The sequence below is a fragment of the Ovis canadensis genome, chromosome 3, assembly GCF_042477335.2.
Source record: "Ovis canadensis isolate MfBH-ARS-UI-01 breed Bighorn chromosome 3, ARS-UI_OviCan_v2, whole genome shotgun sequence".
NCBI lineage: Eukaryota > Metazoa > Chordata > Mammalia > Artiodactyla > Bovidae > Ovis > Ovis canadensis.
Window position 1 is genome coordinate 106582583 of NC_091247.1, and position 21208 is coordinate 106603790.

Sequence of the window (21208 nt, forward strand, 5' to 3'; positions counted from 1 at the left end):
CTACCTTCAATCTTTCCCAGCATCAGGGTCTTTTCAAATGAGTCAGTTCTTCACATCAGGTGGCCAAAATATTGGGAGTTTAAGCTTCAGCATCAGTCCTTCCAATGATTATTCAGGACTACTTTCCTTGAGGATTGACAGGTTGGATCTCCTTGCTGTTCATGGGACTCTCAAGAGTCTTCTCTAACACCACAGTTCAAAAGCATCGATTCTTTGGCACTCAGCTTTCTTTATGGTCCAGATCTCACATCCATACATGACTACTGGAAAAACCATAGCTTTGGCTAGACAGACCTTTGTCGGCAAAGCAAGGTCTCTGCTTTTTAATATGCTATCTAGGTTGGTCATCGGAGAAGGCAGTGGCACCTCACTCCAGTACTCTTGGGCCTGGCAAATCCCATGGATGGAAGAGCCTTGTAGGCTGCAGTCCATGGGGTTGCTAAGAGTCAGACACAACTGAGCGACTTGACTTTCACTTTTCACTTTCATGCATTGGAGAAGGTAATGGCAACACACTCCAGTGTTCTTGCTTGGAGAATGGCAGGGACGGGGGAGCCTGGTGGGCTGCCGTCTATGGGGTCACACAGAGTCGGACATGACTGAAGTGACTTAGCAGCAGCAGCAGCAGCAGCAGGTTGGTCATAGCTTTCCTCAAGGAGCAAGCGTCCTTTAATTTCATGGCTGCAGTCACCATCTGCAGTGATTTTTGGGCACCCCCCAAAAATAAAGTCTGTCACTATTTCCATTGTTTCCCCATCTGTTTGCCATGAAGTGATGTGACCGGATGCCGTGATCTTCGTTTTTTGAATGTTGAGTTTTAAGCCAGCTTTTTCACTCTCCTCTTTCACTTTCATCAAGAGACTCTTTAGTTCCTTTTCTCTTTCTGCCATAAGGGTGGTGTCATCTGCATATCTGAGGTTATTGATATTCCTCCTGACAACCTTGATTCCAGCTTGTGCTTCATCCAGCCCAGTGTTTCTCATGATGTACTCTGCATAGAAGTTAAATAAGCAGGGTGGCAATATATAGCCTTGACATACTCCTTTCCCAATTTGGAACCAGTCTGTTGTTCCATGTCTGGTTCTAACTGTTGCTTCTTGATCTGTATACAGATTTCTTAGGAGGCAGGTAAGTTGGTCTGCTATTCCCATCTCTTTAAGAATTTTCCACAGTTTGTTGTGATCCACACAGTCAAAGGTTTTGGCATAGTTAGTAAAACAGAGGTAGATGTTTTCCTGGAACTCTCTAGCTTTTTTGATGATACAACATATGTTGACAATTTGATCTCTGGTTCCTTTGTCTTTTCTAAATGCAGGTTAAACATGTGGAAATTCATGGTTCACATACTGTTGAAGCATGGCTTGTAGAATTTTGAGCTTTACTTTGCTAGCGTATGAGATGAATGTAATTGTGCGGTAGTTTGAACATTTTTGGCATTGCCCTTCTTTGGGATTGGAATGAAAACTGACCTTTCCAGTCCTGTGGCCACTGCTGAGTTTTCCAAATTTGCTGGCATATTGAGTGCAGCACTTCCACAGCATCATCTTTCAGGATTTGAAATAGTTCAACTGGGATTCCATCACCTCCACTAGCTTTGTTCATAGTGATGCTTCCTAAGGCCCACTTAATTTCGCACTCCAGGATGTCTGGCTCTAGGTGAGTGATCACACCATCATGGTTATCTGGGTCATGAAGATCTTTTTTGTGTAGTTCTTCTGTGTATTCTTGCCACCTCTTCATGTCTTATGCTTCTGTTAGGTCCATACCGTTTCTCACTTTTATCGAGCCCATCTTTGCATGAAATGTTCCCTTGGTATCTCTAATTTTCTTGAAGCGATCTCTAGTCTTTCCCATTCCATTATTTTCCTCTATTTCTTTGCATTGATCACCGAGGAAGGCCTCCTTACCTCTCCTTGCTATTCTTGGGAACTCTGCATTCAGATGGGTGTATCTCTCCTTTTCTCCTTTGCCTTTAGCTTCTCTTCTTTTCTCAGGTATTTGTAAGACCTCCTCAGACAACCATTTTGCCGTTTTGCATTTCTTTTTCTTGGGGATGGTCTTGATCCCTGCCTCCTGTACAGTGTCACGAACCTCCATCCATAGTTCTGCAGGCACTCTATCAGATCTAATTCCTTGAATCTATTTTTCACTTCCACTGTATAATCATAAGGGATTTGATTTAGGTCATATCTGAATGGTATAGTGGTTTTCCTTACTTTCTTCAGTTAAAGTCTGAATTTGACAGTAAGGAGTTTATGATCTGAGCCACAGTCAGCTCCCGGTCTTGTTTTTGCTGACTGTGTAGAGCTTCTCCATCTTTGGCTGCAAAGAGTATAATCAGTCTGATTTCAGTATTGACCATCTGGTGATGTCCATGTGTAGAGTCTTCTCTTGTTTGTTGGAAGAGGGTGTTTGCTGTGACCAGTGCGTTGTCTTGGCAGAACTCTGTTTGCCTTTGCCCTGTTTCATTTTGTACTCTAAGGCCAAACTTGCCTGTTTACTCCAGGTGTATCTTGACTTCCTGCTTTTGCATTCCAGTCCCCTATGATGAAAAGGACGGCTTTTTTTTGTGTGTGTGTGTGTGTGTGTGTGTAAGTTCTAAAAGGTCTTGTAGGTCTTCATAGAACCATTCAACTTCAGCTTCTTCAGCATTAGTGGTTGGGGCATAGACTTGGATTACTGTGATATTGAATCGTTTGCCTTGGAAACGAACAGAGATCATTCTGTCGTTTTTGAGATTTCATCCAAGTAGTGCATTTCAGACTCTTTCGTTGACTACAAGGGCTACTCCATTTCTTCTAAGGCATCTTTGGCCACAGTTGTAGTTATAATGGTCATCTCAATTAAATTCACCCATTCCAGTTCATTTTATTTCACTGATTCCGAAAATGTCAATATTCACTCTTGCCATCTCCTGTTTAACCACTTGCAATTTGCCTTGATTCATGGACCTAACATTCCAGGTTCCTATGCAATATTGTTCTTTACAGAATCAGACTTTATTTCCATCACCAGTCACATCCACAGATGACCATTGTTTTGCTTTGGCTCTGTTGCCTCATTTTTTCTGAAGTTATTTCTCAACTCTTCTCCAGGAGCATATTGGGCACCTACCGACCTGGTGAGTTCATCTTTCAGTGTCATATCTTTTTGTCTTTTCATACTGTTCATGGGATTCTCAAGCAAGAATTCTGAAATAGTTTTCTATTCCCTCTTCCAGTAGACCACGTTTTGACAGAACTATCCACCATGACCCATCCATCTTGGGAGGCCCTACACGGCATGGCTTATAGTTTCATTGAGTTAGACAAGGCTGTGGTCCATGTGATCAGTTTGATTAGTTTTCTGTGATAGTGATTTTCATTCTGTCTGCCCCCTGATGGATAAGGATAAGAGGCTTATGGAAGCTTCCCATAGAAATAGAAAATGTTTGTAAATAAAATTTATGTAGGTTTAAGACATTTATTTCTGCTTTATTGACTATGCCAAAGCCTTTGAGTGGGTGGATCACAATAAACTGGAAAATTCTGAAAGAGATGGGAATACCAGACTACCTGAACTGCCTCTTGAGAAACCTATATGCGGGTCAGGAAGCAAGAGTTAGAACTGGATATGGAGTAATGGACTGGTTCCAAATAGGAGAAAGAGTACGTCAAGGCTGTATATTGTCACCCTGCCTATTTAATGTATATGCAGAGTACATCCTGAGAAATGCTGGGCTAGAAGAAGCACAAGCTGGAGTCAAGATTGCTGGGAGAAATATCACTAACCTCAGATATGCAGATGACACCACCATTATGGCAGAAAGCAAAGAAGAAGTAAAGAGCCTCTTAATATAAGTGAAAGAGGAGAATGAAAAAGTTGGCCTAAAGCTCAACATTCAGAAACCTAAGATCATGGCATCTGGTCCCTTCACTTCATGGCAAATAGATGGGGAAACAGTTGAAACAGTGGCTGACTTTATGTTTTGGGCTCCAAAATCACTGCAGATGGTGATTGTAGCCATAAAATTAAGATATTTACTCCTTGGAAAGAAAGTTATGACCAACCTAGACAGCATATTAAAAAGCAGAGACATTACTTGTCAACAAAGGTCAGTCTAGGCAAGGCTATGGTTTTTCCAGTAGTCATGTGTGGATGTGAGAGTTGGACTATAAAGAAGCTGAGTGCTGAAGAATCAGTGCTTTAGAACTGTGGTGCTGGAGAAGACTCTTGAGAGTCCTTGGACTGCAAGGAGGTCCAACCAGTCCATTCTGAAGGAGATCAGCCCTGGGTGTTCATTGGCCACCTGATACTGAGAGCTGACTCATTGGAAAAGACCCTGATGCTGGGAAAGACTGAAGGCAGGAGGAGAAGGGGACGACAGAGGATGAGATGGTTGGATGCCATTGCCGACTCGATAGACATGGGTTTGGGTGGACTCCAGGTGTTGGTGATGGACAGGGAGGCCTGGCATGCTGCAGTTCACGGGGTCACAAAGAGTTTGACACGACTGAATGACTGAACTGAAGACATTTAAAATGATCCTATCAGAGTAGAGTATAATGAGTTTCTTTGAGTTTTCATGGGATACACACACGTGTGTGTGTGTGTGTGTATGTATATATGTGTGTATCTGTAAATACTTTTTTAAAAGAAACTCAAAGATTATGTTTTCCTGGTATTCTGATACTTTTTTTTTTTCTCCAGAAATCAGGTGAATTCTATCATTCATCAGTTGTGAGCACTGAGGATCAGATTTAACTTTACCTCTCTATTGCCTCAGGTGTTTGCTATGAGAGATTTCAGTAGATTGTGCTTTGTTCTCCATTGTCTAGCAAATTGAGGGGAAAGAGAAAACTGATAACAATTCAGAAATGTAAATAGTTATGAACCTCCTACAGTGTGCAAGGCACTGTGCCTGCTAGGAGCTTGAAAAGCAGTGCTCTTTCATAGAGCTCATACTTTGTTGTTACTCAGCCTTCTTATACTTGCAGCAAAAGTTGAATAGGGGCCTGAGAAAAACTAAGGAAAGCAAGTAGGGCTGTGAGATTTCCTATCATATACTAGGTTTTCTTAATTTTTAAGTTTAAAAGTTAAAGGTAATATATCCTCAGTTTTTTTCCCTAAAGAAAATACAAAATAACCACACATACAAACAAGCTATAACATTTTAGAAATTCATCTAGAGATACACACTCTTAAAGGTAGGGGTATATTCTTTTAGTTGTTTTTTTCTTTGTCTTTATTATTATAAACTCAGATCACTTTTTCACTTGGTAAGGTATTGTGAACATTCTGTGTCCCCAGATTGTCTTTCCATCTGATGATTTTTTAAATGACTTTATAATATTCTAAATGTACCATAATGTGTTTTTTGTGTTCTAGTTTTAGATACATAGAGTATTTCCTGGTTTTGTTCGTTTTACTTATAAATAATTCTGCAATGGTCATTTTTGTGGATAAATCTTCATGTGCCTTCCTGGTAATTCCTTCAGAATTTTGTGCTGAAAAGTACAAATTTTGTGTCAAACAATATCAATATTTTAAGTTTTCTACCAACTATACGTGAAAGTGCATATTTTTATTGTGTCTTTGCCAAAACTGAGTGTTATTATTAAGTTTAAAATTTTCACAATTTTATTTTGAAAAATGTAGTTAGATGTCCTCATTGAATTAGAGATAGGGTTCTTTGCAACTACCAGTATCGTAAGCAGTTTTCTAAAAGCATGCTTGCGTGCATCGCCTCTCTCTAGATAAATAAATAGCATCATAATGTTCAGTCTTAATAATCTTAATAATGTTCACTTTTAATAATCAATATGTACTGCTTTCTAGATCCATTTTAGTATGAATTTTAATGTCTTTTTTAATACTTCATATGTTTTATTTAAGTAAATTTTTTTCTTGCAGTATAGTAAACCAGGGAAAAAATGGAAGATTATGACTCAGGAATTTATTAATCAACATACAGTGGAACATAAAGGAAAACAAATCTGTAAATACTTTCTGGAAGGGAGATGTATTAAGGTAAATTTATAGGGGTATCATAAATCATTTTAACTTCTGAAATAATCTTTAAAATTTAAGGTCATTTTAGGGGGTGGTGAGTGTTTTCTCATATAGTTGGAATAAAACTAGTTCTTCAAAATGGATCTCGCATTGAATACTGTATATCAGAACTCATATAATTATATTCTGGGACAATAATATAGCTTGTTGAAATCAGTTTTTATTTTACTGACACATGATGCTATGTGGCACGTGCTCTTCAAATTGTCTTACTAATATTAAATGTTTTCATGTTTACAATGATGCAGTAAAGTTCAGTTACTGTTATTATTCTCATTTTAATCATGGTCAAACCAAAAAATGAGTCCCCAGAGTAGCTCAGCCAGAAATGGTGAGTGCTGGAGCCAAGCAGTGTCCTCTGAGGTCATGTTCACTGTTCTGCCTCTCTGCCCAAAGCCACCTCCACTATCCTGGGCAAGAATTCTAAGGGATTGTTTCAGTTACTGTGAGTTCATTATTTAAAGATGGGAGATATGACCATGGTTCTACCATGAAACACCGCAGAGAAAATTCAACTCAGTGGTTACTTTTTTTTCTCTTTTTTTGTGAACAGGGAGATCAATGTAAATTTGATCATGATGCAGAGTTGGAGAAGAGGAAAGAGATCTGCAAATTTTATTTACAAGGATATTGTACCAAAGGAGAGAACTGCATTTATATGCATAATATCCTTTATTAAAAATGTTAACCAAAATATTGCAGTTTTCAAGTGGCATTGAGGCTTTAAAAATCTTAAGTACAATCTGGAAAGCCTAGTTTGGTTTTAAGTTTAAAATAACACATTATGTAAACCAGATCTCTTCAGCCTTTGCACTTCAGAAGATCAACTGAGTTTTTTTCTTTAGGGAAATGAAATAGCTTCCTTTTGGAAAAAAAATCTGAAATAAACGTATTTTAAATAATATTTATAAGTATTTCAAGAGGCTGTGTTTTCTGAAGGAGTTGGCAACATATTTATTCTGTGACTTAATTACTATTTACTTGGGTTCATAAATAATAAATTATCATTGTTGGGAATTATAAAGTTCAAGTACTGTCAAATCTTACCACCAAATGAGAAGCACTACCCTGTATATTCTTCCCTACTTCTGATACATTTAAATCGTATTCCTGCCTCTACCCATGTGGCATTTCACTGTATATGGTACATATATATATATGATTTGTGTTGATGTGTGAAAACCAATTTGTAAAGCAATTATCCTTCAGTTAAAAATAATTTAAATATATATATATAAATATATATATATATATATATAACATTTCCTTTGGTAAAGACCTTATTGTTTTCCAAATGGTTAGTTCATTGTCTCCTCTTCACAGATTTAAGAGGTCACCTGCCCATATTCTAAGTTTTCAGCAGCATAGTTTTGTTTCTGTAATATATCATTATACCTTGTGCTATCTGACCATTCTGCTCTGTAGTAGTATGTTTGATACTTACTAAGGGCAAATACTCCTTTTGTATCAAAATGTTATAATAAATTTGTCTTATTCAAACAAATTTTTTTTTAAGATTTGATGTATTTCTTTAGAAACCAGACACCTTATTGAACAGTTTCTGAAATCTTCTCATCTATTCTTATGTTTTCTCCATAGTCATGCCATCTGTGGCATGACAATTTTAATAGTATTGGCTGCACTTCCAGAAAAATGTTAAATAATAGGGATTGTGAAGCATAAAACATGTTTCAAGGGTAATGCCCTTTTGCTTTGGCTTGTGGCTACAATTTTTAAGATTGATTAAAAAAAATCAAGTTAAGTATATAAATTCTTCAGCTTCCTAGGTGTCTCAGTAGTAAAGAATATGCCTGGAGATTCGTGTTCAATCCCTGGGTCAGGAAGATCTCCTGGGGAAGGAAATGGCAACCCACTCCAGTATTCTTGCCTGGGAAATTCCATGGACAGAGGAGCCTAGCAGGCTACAGTCCATGGGGTTGCAGAGTCGAGCATGACTCAGAGACTAAACAACAACATCTAATATATATCCTTATTTTACTAAGAGGTTTTAATATAAAAAAACTTGAATTTTATCAGTTGTCTTTTGTATCTGCTAAGATAATCACATTATTTTTCTTTCTTGACCTTATCAGTGTGATGATTTCAGTAATAAATTTCCAAAAACTCCTCAGAAATTCTCAGAACATACACCAGCTGAAATGGTATATTTTTCACTATACTTCTAGATTTAATATTTTCTTTAGATCTTTGTCTCCAAAATTTTAAGATTAGTTTGTGGTTTTGGTTGTTGGGATATTTAACTTTAACATGACAATATCAGACTCCTTTAGTTTTCTTCATAGATATAAACATTTGCTCAAAATTTATTTGCTCTGTATTTTGTTTTATTGTGTAAAGTAACAGTTTACATAATTAAATTATACCATAGCCATTATAAATAGCTATAGCCATTTGTACTTTAAAAAGTTGTTTTCTTGAAAGAGAGTGTGTATATATATATATATATATATATATATATATCTGAATCACTTTGCTGTATACCTGAAACTTACATGACATTGTAAATTAACTATACTTCAATTTTTAAAAAATGGTTATTGAAGAAACCTCAGTGTCCACTGCAGCACTACTTACAATAGCTAGGGCATGAAGGCAACCTAGATGTCCATTGACAGATGAATGGATAAAGAAGTTGTACATATACACAGTGGAATATTACTCAGCCATAAAAAGGAACTCATTTGAGTCAGTTCTAATGAGGTGGATGAATACAGAGTAAAGTAATTCAGAAAGAGAGAAACAAATACATATGGAATCTAGAAAGATGGTACTGATGAACCTGTTTACAAGGCAATGGAGACACAGACATAGAGAACAGACTTGTAAACACAGCAGGGGAAGGAGAGGGAGGGACAAATTGAAAGAGTAACACAGAAATATATGCACTATGATATGTAAAATAGATAGCCAGTGGGAATTTTCTGTGTGACACAGGGAGATCAAACCTGGTGCTCTGTGACAATCAAGAAGGGTGGGATGGGGAGGGAGGTGGGAGAGAGGTTGAAGAGGGAGCGGACGTAATGTATACCTGTGGCTGATTCATGTTCATGTATGGCAGAAACTAACCCAACTCTGTAAACCAGTTATCCTCCAATTAAAAAAATAAAATCGATGTAACTAACAAAAAAGAATCCACCAGCCAAGGCAGGGGACACAGTTTCAATCTCTGTTCCAGGAAGACTCCACATGCTGTGGGGCAACTAAGCCAGTATGCCACAACTACTGCGCCCCATGCTTTGCTACCGCTTAAGCCTGCACACCCTAGAGCCTGTGCTCAGCAACAGGAGAAGCCAGTGCAGTGGGAAGACTGTGCCCACAGCTAGAGAGCAGCCCCCAGTCACAGCTAGAGAGAGCCTGCACACGACAGTAAAGGCCCAGTGCAGCCAAACATGAGTGAAAGTAAATAAGTGAAATTTTAGAAGTACTAGTGGAATTAGCTAATTATCCAAGCTCTATTTATATGTAACATTTTCCTAGCATGGTACTTTCAACAAACTATTGAAACCTTAACATGACTCTCTTGATCAGTGGTGAAAACAGCTAGAGTTTGCACTAGATTTTAGACATAATTTATTTACAATGGTAATTTGGGAGATGATTTGTAAACCTTGATTGAGAGCTCTTATTATGGAAGTCTATGTTAATTACCCACATTACTAACTCTACTATTATAGAAGACATAAATTTCACTGACAGAAAAAATAATAGTTTGTACAGTCAAGTTTTTTAAAACAAAAAAATTAAGCTCTTAAAAAACTGTTTTCTAGTTCTAATAGAGTAGAAGAGACTTAAAATTTTTGAATGTTCTGCAACAGCATATTTAAAATATTTAATCTTAAAATTAAAAATTAAATAATCTGTGACTGTTGAAAATTTAGTATAGTATATGGTAATAAAGTTATATTGATTTCACAGTTGTATTTTTTGTTTTAAAAATATGAGAGTTTGATTTTACTTGGTCTGTTCCTTAATGTTTTTATTTACATGAATTTCCATGTAAGTTCTATCATAGTGGAGCAAAATGTTACCAAGGAGACAACTGTAAATTTTCACATGATGATCTGACTAAAGAAACAAAGAAACTTTTGGACAAAGTAAGTAATATTTTTGCACCTTGATTACAGATTCATTAGACTTTAATCATGTTTTATAAGTCATATTTTATGCCTGGAGAATACCATGGACAGAGGAGTCTGTACAATCCATGGGGTCGCAAAGAGTCAGACATGACTGAGCAACTTCACTTTCTTGCTGAGAAAGCAAGGACTTATTTTATGTTTTATTCTGTTAATGTAGTGTGTTAGAAAAGCAGGAATATTGGACTAAGAATTAAGAATATTTTGTTCTTATAAGATTCAATTGTGATGTACATGAAACACTTTGTACCAGTCCTAGTAAATAGTAAAAGCTCAGTTAGTGGCTGGAGAAGGCAATGGCACCCCACTCCAGTACTCTTGCCTGAAAAATCCCATGGATGGAGGAGCCTGGTGCGCTGCAGTCCATGGGGTGGTTAAGAATCAGACACGACTGAGAGACTTCACTTTCACTTTTCACTTTCATACATTGGAGAAGGAAATGGCAGCCCACTCCAGTGTTCTTGCCTGGAGAATCCCAGGGACGGGGGAGCCTGGTAGGCTGCCGTCTGTGGGGTCGCACAGAGTCGGACACGACTGAAGCGACTTGGCAGCAGCAGCAGCAGCAGTTAGTGGCACCTATTATAGTTCTTTACTTATTAATGATAGCAAATAATATAATTGCCTTAACCTTAAAAAAAAAAAACCACCAGAATCTTTTGTTCTTATCATTGTTCTGCCATTAGAAAACAGTCCATCACAAATTTTTTCAACCAGTCCATCATAAATTTTATTTTTCTTGGTTGAGCTCTTGTTCAAATGTCATTTACTTTCCAATTTTATTTAGGTATAATTGGTATACAACACTGTATAAATTTAAGGTGTACAACATAATGATTCAACTTACATACATCATGAAATTATTGCAAGCTTAGCAAACATCCATTATCTCAGATAAATACGAAATTAAAGAAACAGAAAAGATTTTTTTCCATGAACACCCTTAATAGATTTCATATATAAAGGTACAGTGCTGTTAATTATTCACCATGTTGTGCCTCACATCACTAGTGCTTACTTACCTTATAACTTGAAGTTTGTATCCTTTTAGTACCTTCATCCAGTTCCTACTTTTACTACCCTCTGCCTTTGGTAACCACAAAATGTGATCTCAAAAAAAGCTAATTTACTTGAGAAATATCCTTTACCTCTTTGAACCTCATATTCTTTATAAAAAATTAGTTCACTATCTCTGATCTATTTCAACTTTAATATTATATTTTTTCTGTTAACAAAACTAGTTTATTCAAGTCTTCACAGTTTTAAATGTGAGGAAGAAAGCTTGTTTTGAAATAGTAAATCTTGGCCAATTATCTTTAGGTGTTGAATACTGAAGAAGCTGCAAATGAAGATGAAAGAGAATTAGAAGAACTTAGAAAGCATGGCATAACTCCTCTTCCCAAACCACCTCCAGGAGTTGGACTTCTGCCAACCCCACTGGAGCATTTTCCCTTTTCTGATCCTGAAGATGGTTTTCAGACAGATCTCTCTGATGATTTCAAGAAGATTCCATCTCTTTTTGAAATAGTTGTAAAACCTACTGTGGATTTAGCACATAAAATTGGAAAGAAGTAAGTTAAATTTTTCATTCCTTCCAGTGAATATTCAGGGTTGATCGCCGTTAGGATTGATTGGTTTGATCTCCTTGCTGTTCAAGGGACTCTCAAGAGTCTTCTCCAACACCACAGTTCAAAAGCATCAGTTCTTCAACACTCAGCTTGCTTTATGGTCCAACTCTCATATCCATACATGACCACTGGAAAAACCATAGCCTTGACTAGACAGATCTTTGTCAGCAAAGGTCCAATATCTATTTAGAGATGTAATGTTCTTATTTGTCTCTTTTCTTTGAACTAAGAAATATTATTCTTTTGTCCACAGGCCACCAGCATTTTATAACAGTGCCTCACCACCAGGACCACAATTTCAGGAAAGCAGCCCACATCCTCAACATGTCTATAGTTCGGGGTCAAGTCCAGGTCCTGGCCCTAACATGTCTCAGGGACACAACAGTCCTGTGATCCACCCAGGCTCCCCTGGACACTGTCCTGGCCTACCAGTGCCACAGAGCCCACCTTTGCTGCCTGGCCCCCCAGGAATTGTGGGCCCTCACGGTCAAGCTGGAGTACTTGGTCAACCAGATACGCCTTTGACACCACCAAATATGAGTGGTTCTTACCACTGCTCGGGCTTTCCAGAACATGTAATGAAAGTACCTAGAGAGAATCACTGCTCTCCAGGCTCATCGCACCCACCTGGTGAAAGGCAGCTCAGTACCAGCTATGATTCCTTACAAAATCCCGCTGAGTTTTATGATCATTACTATTCACAGCATGCTGTCCATAATTTTCAGCCACCCAGTCACTCTGGTGGTAAGTTTACCTTTCTAAATAACTCATTTCTAACTTAAAATATCTGGAGTCCTATGTTTCTTTAGTAACATGAAAGGCATGTGTGTTTTAAATAAAGGAAAATATGATGAAATTGAAATATTAAAGTGTGTTTTCAATTTGACCAAATATTTCTAACAATGGACTTTGCGATAACTTTAAACAGTGCTTACTGTTACATAATAATCTGATAATCAAATGTGATATTATTGTAACTCAGTTTCTTACAAGGCACAGCGGTCCTTGTCTCCTGGAGTTTTGTGCTCAATCAGTGTCTTGTGCCTTTTTGTGTTGTGTATGTAGATGGGGTGTGGCACGGTGACTTTGCCCAGCACCAGGCTCCAGTTGTTCCAGACTCACCTAACCGTGGGAGTGGGTCCGACAGCAGCAGTAATGTGGCAGGCCAGGGCCCCCTGCCTGCACTGGGTCTCCTCCCTGCTGTCCAGAGAGCTCTTTTTGTCAGACTTACTCAGAAATACCAAGAAGATGAAGAACCAAGCAGCACCCAGCCTCAGAGGACACCAAGCAAGGAAGAAGGTGTGTCAGGTGTCATGATAGCGTCGTATCTGTTTGGATCTACCTATTCTATTTCCAGCTACTTACAGCTACTGTCTTCTTGGGGTTGATTGTCATTTCCAGAGCCATTGATGCATTAGTAATTAATTGCAATGGGTTTGATTTGAAGCAATAAATCAGACTGGAGTGTGAGGCCTTGGAAGCACACTTGTTATTAAGCTTTGTTTTTGAAGAGAAATAGAACAGAAACAAGATAGCCTTGAGTTTAAGAATTTTAACTTGTAACTCAAGTTCAAAATTATTTGGTTATTAGATTTTTATGGGCAGAGGCTGTTTCCTTCAGGTTCTGCTATACTATTAAAGGATATTATTTTTAATATAAAAGATTTTTAAGTTTCCCTTAGTATTTTTGATACTGATAAGTCTACAGCAATTAGTTAATTCAGTTAAGGGAAGAAAACTGGAAATCAACCAGTTGTTATTATGAGTTAAAAAATTGATATGTTTGGCCAACCTTAAACATGAAATTAAGGGCTTCCCTCATTCCAGTGGTTAAGAATCCATCCTTCCACTGTAGGAGTCAGGGAAGTTCACATGCTCTGAGGCATGGCCAAAAATGAGCGAAACATGAAATTTATGAATAACTATGTAAAACTGGATAATGCTAGTAGCCACAAGTTATATAAACATTGTTACATTGGCAAAGATAGTATTAAACCTTCATTTATTTAACATGACAGGGAAGTGAGGAATTTCTAATAAGTTAATTTCCTATATAATTTATATTTACTTCTTTAGGTGCTAATTTTAAGAAATAATCATTTTAATAGTGTTCTTTCTTTAAAGTGTAACAAAGTCTTATATTTTCATAAAGAAAAAAATAAAACTTTTCTAAGAGATATAAAATTTTATATATAATACTATAAAATTGGTAATGTTTTATAAGGCTTGTTTTCTTGGAATCAGAAAACATCTTAAACAGATTTTTGTGTGTTTGTGTTCATTCTTAAAATTTTATTGCCTTTGTGAATTTATTTGTCCTTTGATAGAAAGCTGATAGAAACCTTTTATTCATTTTCTAATACCTGCTTTCCACTGACCTCTCTGCTGTTCTACTTTCTTTCTGCTCCATATTCATTCTTGTTCCAAAAAGATTTTAAGACTGCTTATAAAATATGTTTATATGAAACTGAAAATTAAATAGCATCTTACCTATTTGGATCGGATTTGGATTAAGTACCAAATTCTATGAGGAGTGAAACTCCTACACAGAAATGTTTAAAATAACTACAACAGTTGAAAGTGAACCACAGGTCTAGCTCTAGACTTCCTGGAGGTCAGAGAAAAAAAGAGAGATCCAGTGTCTACAAGTAGTTTTTTTCAGACACTGAGGTATGAATTAAAGTTTTTGCCATTGTGATATAGTGTATACTATTTTAAAGCCACATCCTCCCCTAAATATGAGTGCTTGTTCTGTAGCATTCTTCTGTTCAAACTAACTGTGTAATGCTAAATTTCCATGTGACAGAAATGCATGGTGAGCAGTGAGATAAAAGTGAGAATATATGTGCTATTCTATTGACTAAAGATATTCGGTGATATACATAAGTGTGTGTGTGTACATATATACATGTACATGGCTAATTCAGAGATGATCTATATATGTTTTAATGGAGAAGAAGGAAACCCACCCTCCTGAGGTGTCAGTTTTTATTTCCTTCTCTACTAGAGAGAAGATCTCTGACTGTTAAGCTTCTTAACATTATGGCTCATGCTAAAGTTACATAGGCTTTAAGAGTAAGGCCCAAAGTTCTTATAAAGTTATAGTATGTAAATTTTAGGGTGTTAGTTTCATTTGTTGCTTTTAATTTAGAGTTTGAGTAATATATTCACAAGGTCAAACATTTAAAAATTTATGAGAGAAAAGCCTGGGGCCCATATATGCTCAGTTCCTTTTGCTTTCCTAACATTCAATGTTAGTGTTTTGTTTTCGTTCCAGTTTTTTTTTTTTAATAGCTCTTCCTTGTTATCTGATAAATCCAGAGGTATGAAATTTAAGGGATTGCTTCAATTAAAGAAGGCTTACCTGGTGGCTCAGATGGTAAAGCGTCTGCCTGCAATGTGGGACACCTGGGTTTGATCCCTGGGTCGGGAAGATCCCCTGGAGAGTTCAGTTCACAGTCGCTCAGTCCTGTCCGACTCTTTGCGACCCCGTGAATTGCAGCACACTGGGCCTCCCTGTCAATCATCAACTCCCAGAGTTCACTCAGACTCACGTCCATCGAGTCAGTGATGCTATCCAGCCATCTTATCCTCTGTCACCCCCTTCTCCTCCTGCCCCCAATCCCTCCCAGCATCAGAGTCTTTTCCAATGAGTCAACTCTTCTCATGAGGTGGCCAAAATACTGGAGTTTCAGCTTCAGCATCATTCCCTCCAAAGAAATCCCAGGGCTGATCTCCTTCAGAATGGACTGGTTGGATCTCCTTGCAGTCAAGGGACTCTCAAGAGTCTTCTCCAACACCACAGTTCAAAAGTATCAATTGTCTGGCGCTCAGCTTTCTTCACAGTTCAACTCTCACATCCATACATGACCACTGGAAAAACCATAGCCTTGACTGGACGGACCTTTGTTGGCAAAGTAATGTCTCTGCTTTTCAATATGCTATCTAGGTTGGTCATAACTTTTCTTCCAAGGAGTAAGCATCTTTTAATTTCATGGCTGCAGTCACCATCTGCAGTGATTTTGGAGCCCCCCAAAATAAAGTCTGACACTGTTTCCACTGTTTCCCCATCTATTTCCCATGAAGTGATGGGACCAGATGCCATGATCTTCGTTTTCTGAATGTTGAGCTTTAAGCCAACTTTTTCACTTTCCTTTTTCACTTTCATCAAGAGGCTTTTTAGTTCCTCTTCACTTTCTGCCATAAGGGTGGTGTCATCTGCATATCTGAGGTTATTGATATTTCTCCTGGCAGTCTTGATTCCAGCTTATGCTTCTTCCAGCCCAGCGTTTCTCATGATGTACTCTGCATATATGTTAAATAAGCAGGGTGACAATATACAGCCTTGACGTACTCCTTTTCCTATTTGGAACCAGTCTGTTGTTCCATGTCCAGTTCTAACTGTTGCTTCCTGACCTGCATATAGGTTTCTCAAGAAGCAGGTCAGATGGTCTGGTGTTTCCATCTCTTTGAGAATTTCCTACAGTTTGTTGTGATCCACATAATCAAAGGCTTTGGCATAGTCAGTAAAGCAGAAATAGATGTTTTTCTGGAACTCTCTTGCTTTTTCCATGATCCAGCGGATGTTGGCAATTTGATCTCTGGTTTCTCTGCCTTTTCTAAAACCAGCTTGAACATCAGGGAGTTCACAGTTCACATATTGCTGAAGCCTGGCTTGGAGAATTTTGAGCATTACTTTACTAGCGCGTGAGATGAGTGTAATTGTGTGGTAGTTAGAGCATTCTTTGGCATTGCCTTTCTTTGGAATTGGAATGAAAACTGACCTTTTCCAGTCCTGTGGCCACTGCTGAATTTTCCACATTGGCTGGCATATTGAGTGCAGCACTTTCACAGCATCATCTTTCAGGATTTGAAATAGCTCCACTGGAATTCCATCACCTCCACTAGCTTTGTTTGTAGTGATGCTTTCTAAGGCCCACTTGACTTCACATTCCAGGATGTCTGGCTCTAGGTGAGTGATCACACCATCATGATTATTTGGGTCATGAAGATCTTTTTTGTATAGTTCTTTTGTGTATTCTTGCCACCTCTTCTTAATATCTTCTGCTTCTGTTAGGTCCAGACCATTTCTGTCCTTTATTGAGCCCATCTTTGCATGAAATGTTCCCTTGTCTCTAATTTTCTTGAAGAGATCTCTAGGCTTTCCCATTCTGTTGTTTTCCTCTATTTCTTTGCATTGATCTCTGAGGAAGGCTTTCTTATCTATTCTTGCTATTCTTTGAAACTCTGCCTTCAGATGTTTGTATTTTTCCTTTTCTCGTTTGCTTTACACTTCTCATCTTTTCACAGCTATTTGTAAGCCCTCTTCAGACAGCCATTTTGCTTTTTTGCATTTCTTTTCCACGGGGATGGTCTTGATCCCTGTCTCCTGTACAATGTCACGAACCTCCGTCCATAGTTCATCAGGCACTCTGTCTATCAGATCTAGTCCCTTAACTCTATTTCTCACTTCCACTGTGTAATCATAAGGGATTTGATTTAGGTCATACCTGAATGGTCTAGTTGTTTTCCCTACTTTCTTCACTTTAAGTCTGAATATGGCAATAAGGAGTTCATGATCTGAGCCACAATCAGCTCCTGGTCTTGTTTTTGTTGACTGTATAGAGCTTCTCTATCTTTGGCTGAAAAGAATATAATCATCTGATTTTGGTGCTGACCATCTGGTGATGTCCATGTGTAGAGTCTTCTCTTGTGTTGTTGGAAGAGGGTGTTTGCTATGACCAGTGCATTTTCTTGGCAAAACTCGTCCTGCTTCATTCCATATTTCAAGGCCAAATTTGCCTGTTACTCCTGGTGTTTCTTGACTTCCTACTTTTGCATTCCAGTCCCCCATAATGAAAAGGACATCTTTTTTTGGTGTTAGTTCTAAAAGGTCTTGTAGGTCTTCATAGAACCGTTCAGCGTCTTCAGCGTTACTGGTTTGGGCATAGACTTGGATTACCGTGATTTTGAATGGTTTGCCTTGGAAATGAACAGATATCATTCTGTCGTTTTTGAGATTGCATCCACGTACTGCATTTCAGACTCTTGTTGACCATGATGGCTGCTCCATTTCTTCTGAGGGACTCCTGCCTGCAGTAGTAGATATAATGGTCATCTGCATTAAATTCACCCATTCCAGTTCCAGTCCCCTGGAGAAGGAAATGGCAACCGACTCCAGTATTCTTACCTGGAAAATCTCATGGATGTAGGGCCTGGTAGGCTACAGTCCATGGGGTCATAAAGAGTCGGACACGACTGAGCAACTTCACCTTCACTTTGAATTAAAGACAGCCAAAACATTTTGGAATTTCTTTTTTAGAGTGTTTTCCCTTCTCCCTCAGCCCTGTCTTCTGACACATTTCTGAGTTCCCTTTGGCCAGCTGGAATGAAAGGTCCAGACTCTTCTCTGACTGGAAGGACATTTTACATGGTCTGATGCCATACTTCTTTCTTTATAGAGTACAGTGACTGAATTGTTAGTTGTTATATCACCTCTTATCTTGTTCCAGTGTTGAAACTCTGTCATTTCTATGATGTATTATCTTGAAGTTAGACTACCCTTATTTCAGAAATAGCCTATGTGTTTTAATTAAAGCCAAATATGAATGCTTCACTCTTTACAATAGTTTTTGTCTGCATTTAGATGAAACTGTTAACTGGTACTCCAGTAGTGAAGAGGAAGAAGGGAGCAGTGTCAAGTCAATACTGAGAACGTTGCAGAAACAAACAGAGACTTTGAGGAGTCAGCAGCAGCCTTCCACAGAACCTGGCCTTCCTACTGACCCGAGACTTGCTAGAGAGAAGAATAAAGGAAACCAAGTTGTCGACCCTAGACTCAGGACTATCTCAAGGCAAGACATTAAAAAATCTTCTGAGTCTGCCCCGCTGGATCTCAGACTTGCATGGGATCCCAGGAAATTAAGAGGGAGTGGAAGCGGCCATGGCAGTTCTGCTGCTGCTGGAGCCAAGTTTGATTCACATCATGGCAACACCGGCCCTAGCATCAGACACAAAAGAGGAGATGATGATGAAGATACAGAAAGAGAGCTGAGAGAAAAGGCTTTCTTAATACCTCTGGATTCTTCCCCTGGTGTGATGCTGCAGGACCCAAGGTCACAGCTGAGACAGTTTAGTCACATTAAAATGGATATTACCCTAACCAAACCCAACTTTGCCAAACACATCGTGTGGGCTCCAGAAGACTTACTACCAGTTCCTTTACCTAAACCTGATCCAGTCTCTTCAATCAATTTACCTCTGCCCCCTCTTATAGCTGACCAGAGGCTCAGTAGGTTATGGAATACAAAAAGTGATCTTCGTCAAAACACAGTGTCCACTGATACGAAACTAGCAGCCAAAGCCAAAATTAACACAGCAAACAGAGAAGGCTACCTAGATCAATTTGGAGACTCACATAGTTCCGGAAGTAAATTAGGAGATCCTAGGCTGCAAAAAAATTTTGATCCTAGACTTCACAGACTGCACAACACAGAGCCTCATCAAGCAGTTATGAAGGACCCCCATATGTCTAAGACTGCCCCTCCTTTAGGGACCAGGCCAAACCTGGGGTCATCACAGCCCTCAGGGGCGGTACCTAGCAGTTCTGGTCCTGGGGCTTTACCTCCATATGCCCCCAAACTCTCATCTTCAACTGGCCTTCCCCTGGGAACTCCGGGTTCAGTCCTTAGCGGTATTAGTTTGTATGACCCCAGGGAGCAAGGTTCACCCTCTACATCAGAGCTAGCAGCAGAAAATGCAGAGAACCAGAAAAAAAGCGGGAGTTTAAAATGTAGTGACAAAAATGAGCCTCTTCCTGGAGAAGCAATCCTACCACAGAAAATGGCTCCAAATGTGGACGTCCCTGTTGACCGCCCAGCTGACCCACAGACGGATGTTCGCCAGAGTTCTGGTACCGTTCAAGTCCCAGCAGTGCACAGCCTTCCAATTCAGGCATTAACAGGCCTAATCAGACCCCAGTACAGCGATCCCAGGCAGTCAAAACATCTGGGACAGGTGAGCCCCACCCCCGGTGATGATCCCAGCAAAGAAACAGATGACAAATCTCTGAAGGAGGTTTTTAAAACTTTTGACCCAACAGCTTCACCATTTTGTTAGCTGTTGTGTAACCAAGCAGTTATTTTCTCTCTCCTGACTGTTGGCAGTCCCCTGCTGTTTTGTAACTGTTTTACCTCTATAGTTTATTTATTTTTAAATTATAAACACTTTTCAGCTGCTAGTACCAGAACCACACGAAGTTATATCCTCCAAAGCCTGTGGTATTTTATATAGTATTTTTATAATTTTAAGAGACTGTAGTCATTGACATAGAAACCTATATATCATGTTAGTTTCAGTAAAAGTACTTTTATTGTAAATAAACCATCATGAACTCAACACTTTGCCTGAATATATGCCACTTGTCTTTCATAATCAGTGTTTAGATAAATGATCACCACTTTTATATGGTTGTTAGTTTCAAGCAATATAATGTACATTACTTTTCAGAAACAGTATTTTGACTAGGATCCTCTCAATTTGTCAACACAGAACTGACTAATATGTAATGCTAACTGCTAGCTAAAATGTAAAGTGAAGTAAAGAAAACATTTTTTAAATCTAATATTAGCAGAGCAGTTCATGTTTAAGGGCATCACTTTTATTATTACTGGCAATATTATTTGTGTAAATGAAGCATTTGAATGTCATATCTTTTAAATGTATTTTATGGTATACTGTATCATAGAAGTTGGAGATATATAAATAGAATGTTTTGCTAAAGTAAAAAATTTCCAAATTCTCAACATAACTTTTTAAATTTAATTTTTCATAATAATAGTTATGAGTTATTGCTGTTACGTTATGATGTTTATGCATTTTGATGTCTTTTGTCTTTAGCAGCATAATTTATATTACTTTTTCAAATTGTGTAGCTGCAATAATTGTATTCATCATGACTTTGGCAGTTTTTAACAAAATTTTAAATGATCCGGTGAGTCTGTAGTGATCTATTGCATTGATAATGTTTTAAGTGTGCAGGTTCTATATTTTTTCTTAAATAGCGAGAAAACACAGAGATGGTGTAGTCAACTGTATATGGCTATCAATAAAGACTCTCTTTCAGATCTCACCTGACTGGCATTCTATAACAGAGGAGACTGCTTGGTGTTTTATTATGTCCTCATAGTTTGGAAACCTCCTCAATGGATTAGAAATTGTACTTTTATGAAAAATAATTTGTATTCATTCTTATATATTTATTGCAGTATATAAATAATGGCAACCCTACTTACTTTATACATATATTATTTATAACTAAAACTAAGTATTACACTTAAGTCTCAGGCTAAGTGTATATATTAATATCTTTGACTA

The 21208-nt window shown here is 38.1% G+C and overlaps 1 protein-coding gene across 1 annotated transcript in view; it reads left to right on the plus strand.

The window, feature by feature from the left end:
* The window catches only part of ZC3H6 (zinc finger CCCH-type containing 6), a 71377-nt gene extending 50414 nt beyond the window's left edge, over positions 1-20963 (plus strand). Inside the window, exons 6-12 of the mRNA XM_069580638.1 lie at positions 5893-6009; positions 6605-6716; positions 10057-10166; positions 11526-11776; positions 12087-12577; positions 12899-13132; positions 18480-20963. Coding sequence (XP_069436739.1) covers positions 5893-6009; positions 6605-6716; positions 10057-10166; positions 11526-11776; positions 12087-12577; positions 12899-13132; positions 18480-19951 — 2787 coding nt within the window. The 3' untranslated portion in view covers positions 19952-20963. The remainder of the gene's footprint in view (positions 1-5892; positions 6010-6604; positions 6717-10056; positions 10167-11525; positions 11777-12086; positions 12578-12898; positions 13133-18479) is intronic.
* The last annotated feature ends 245 nt before the right edge of the window (positions 20964-21208 follow it).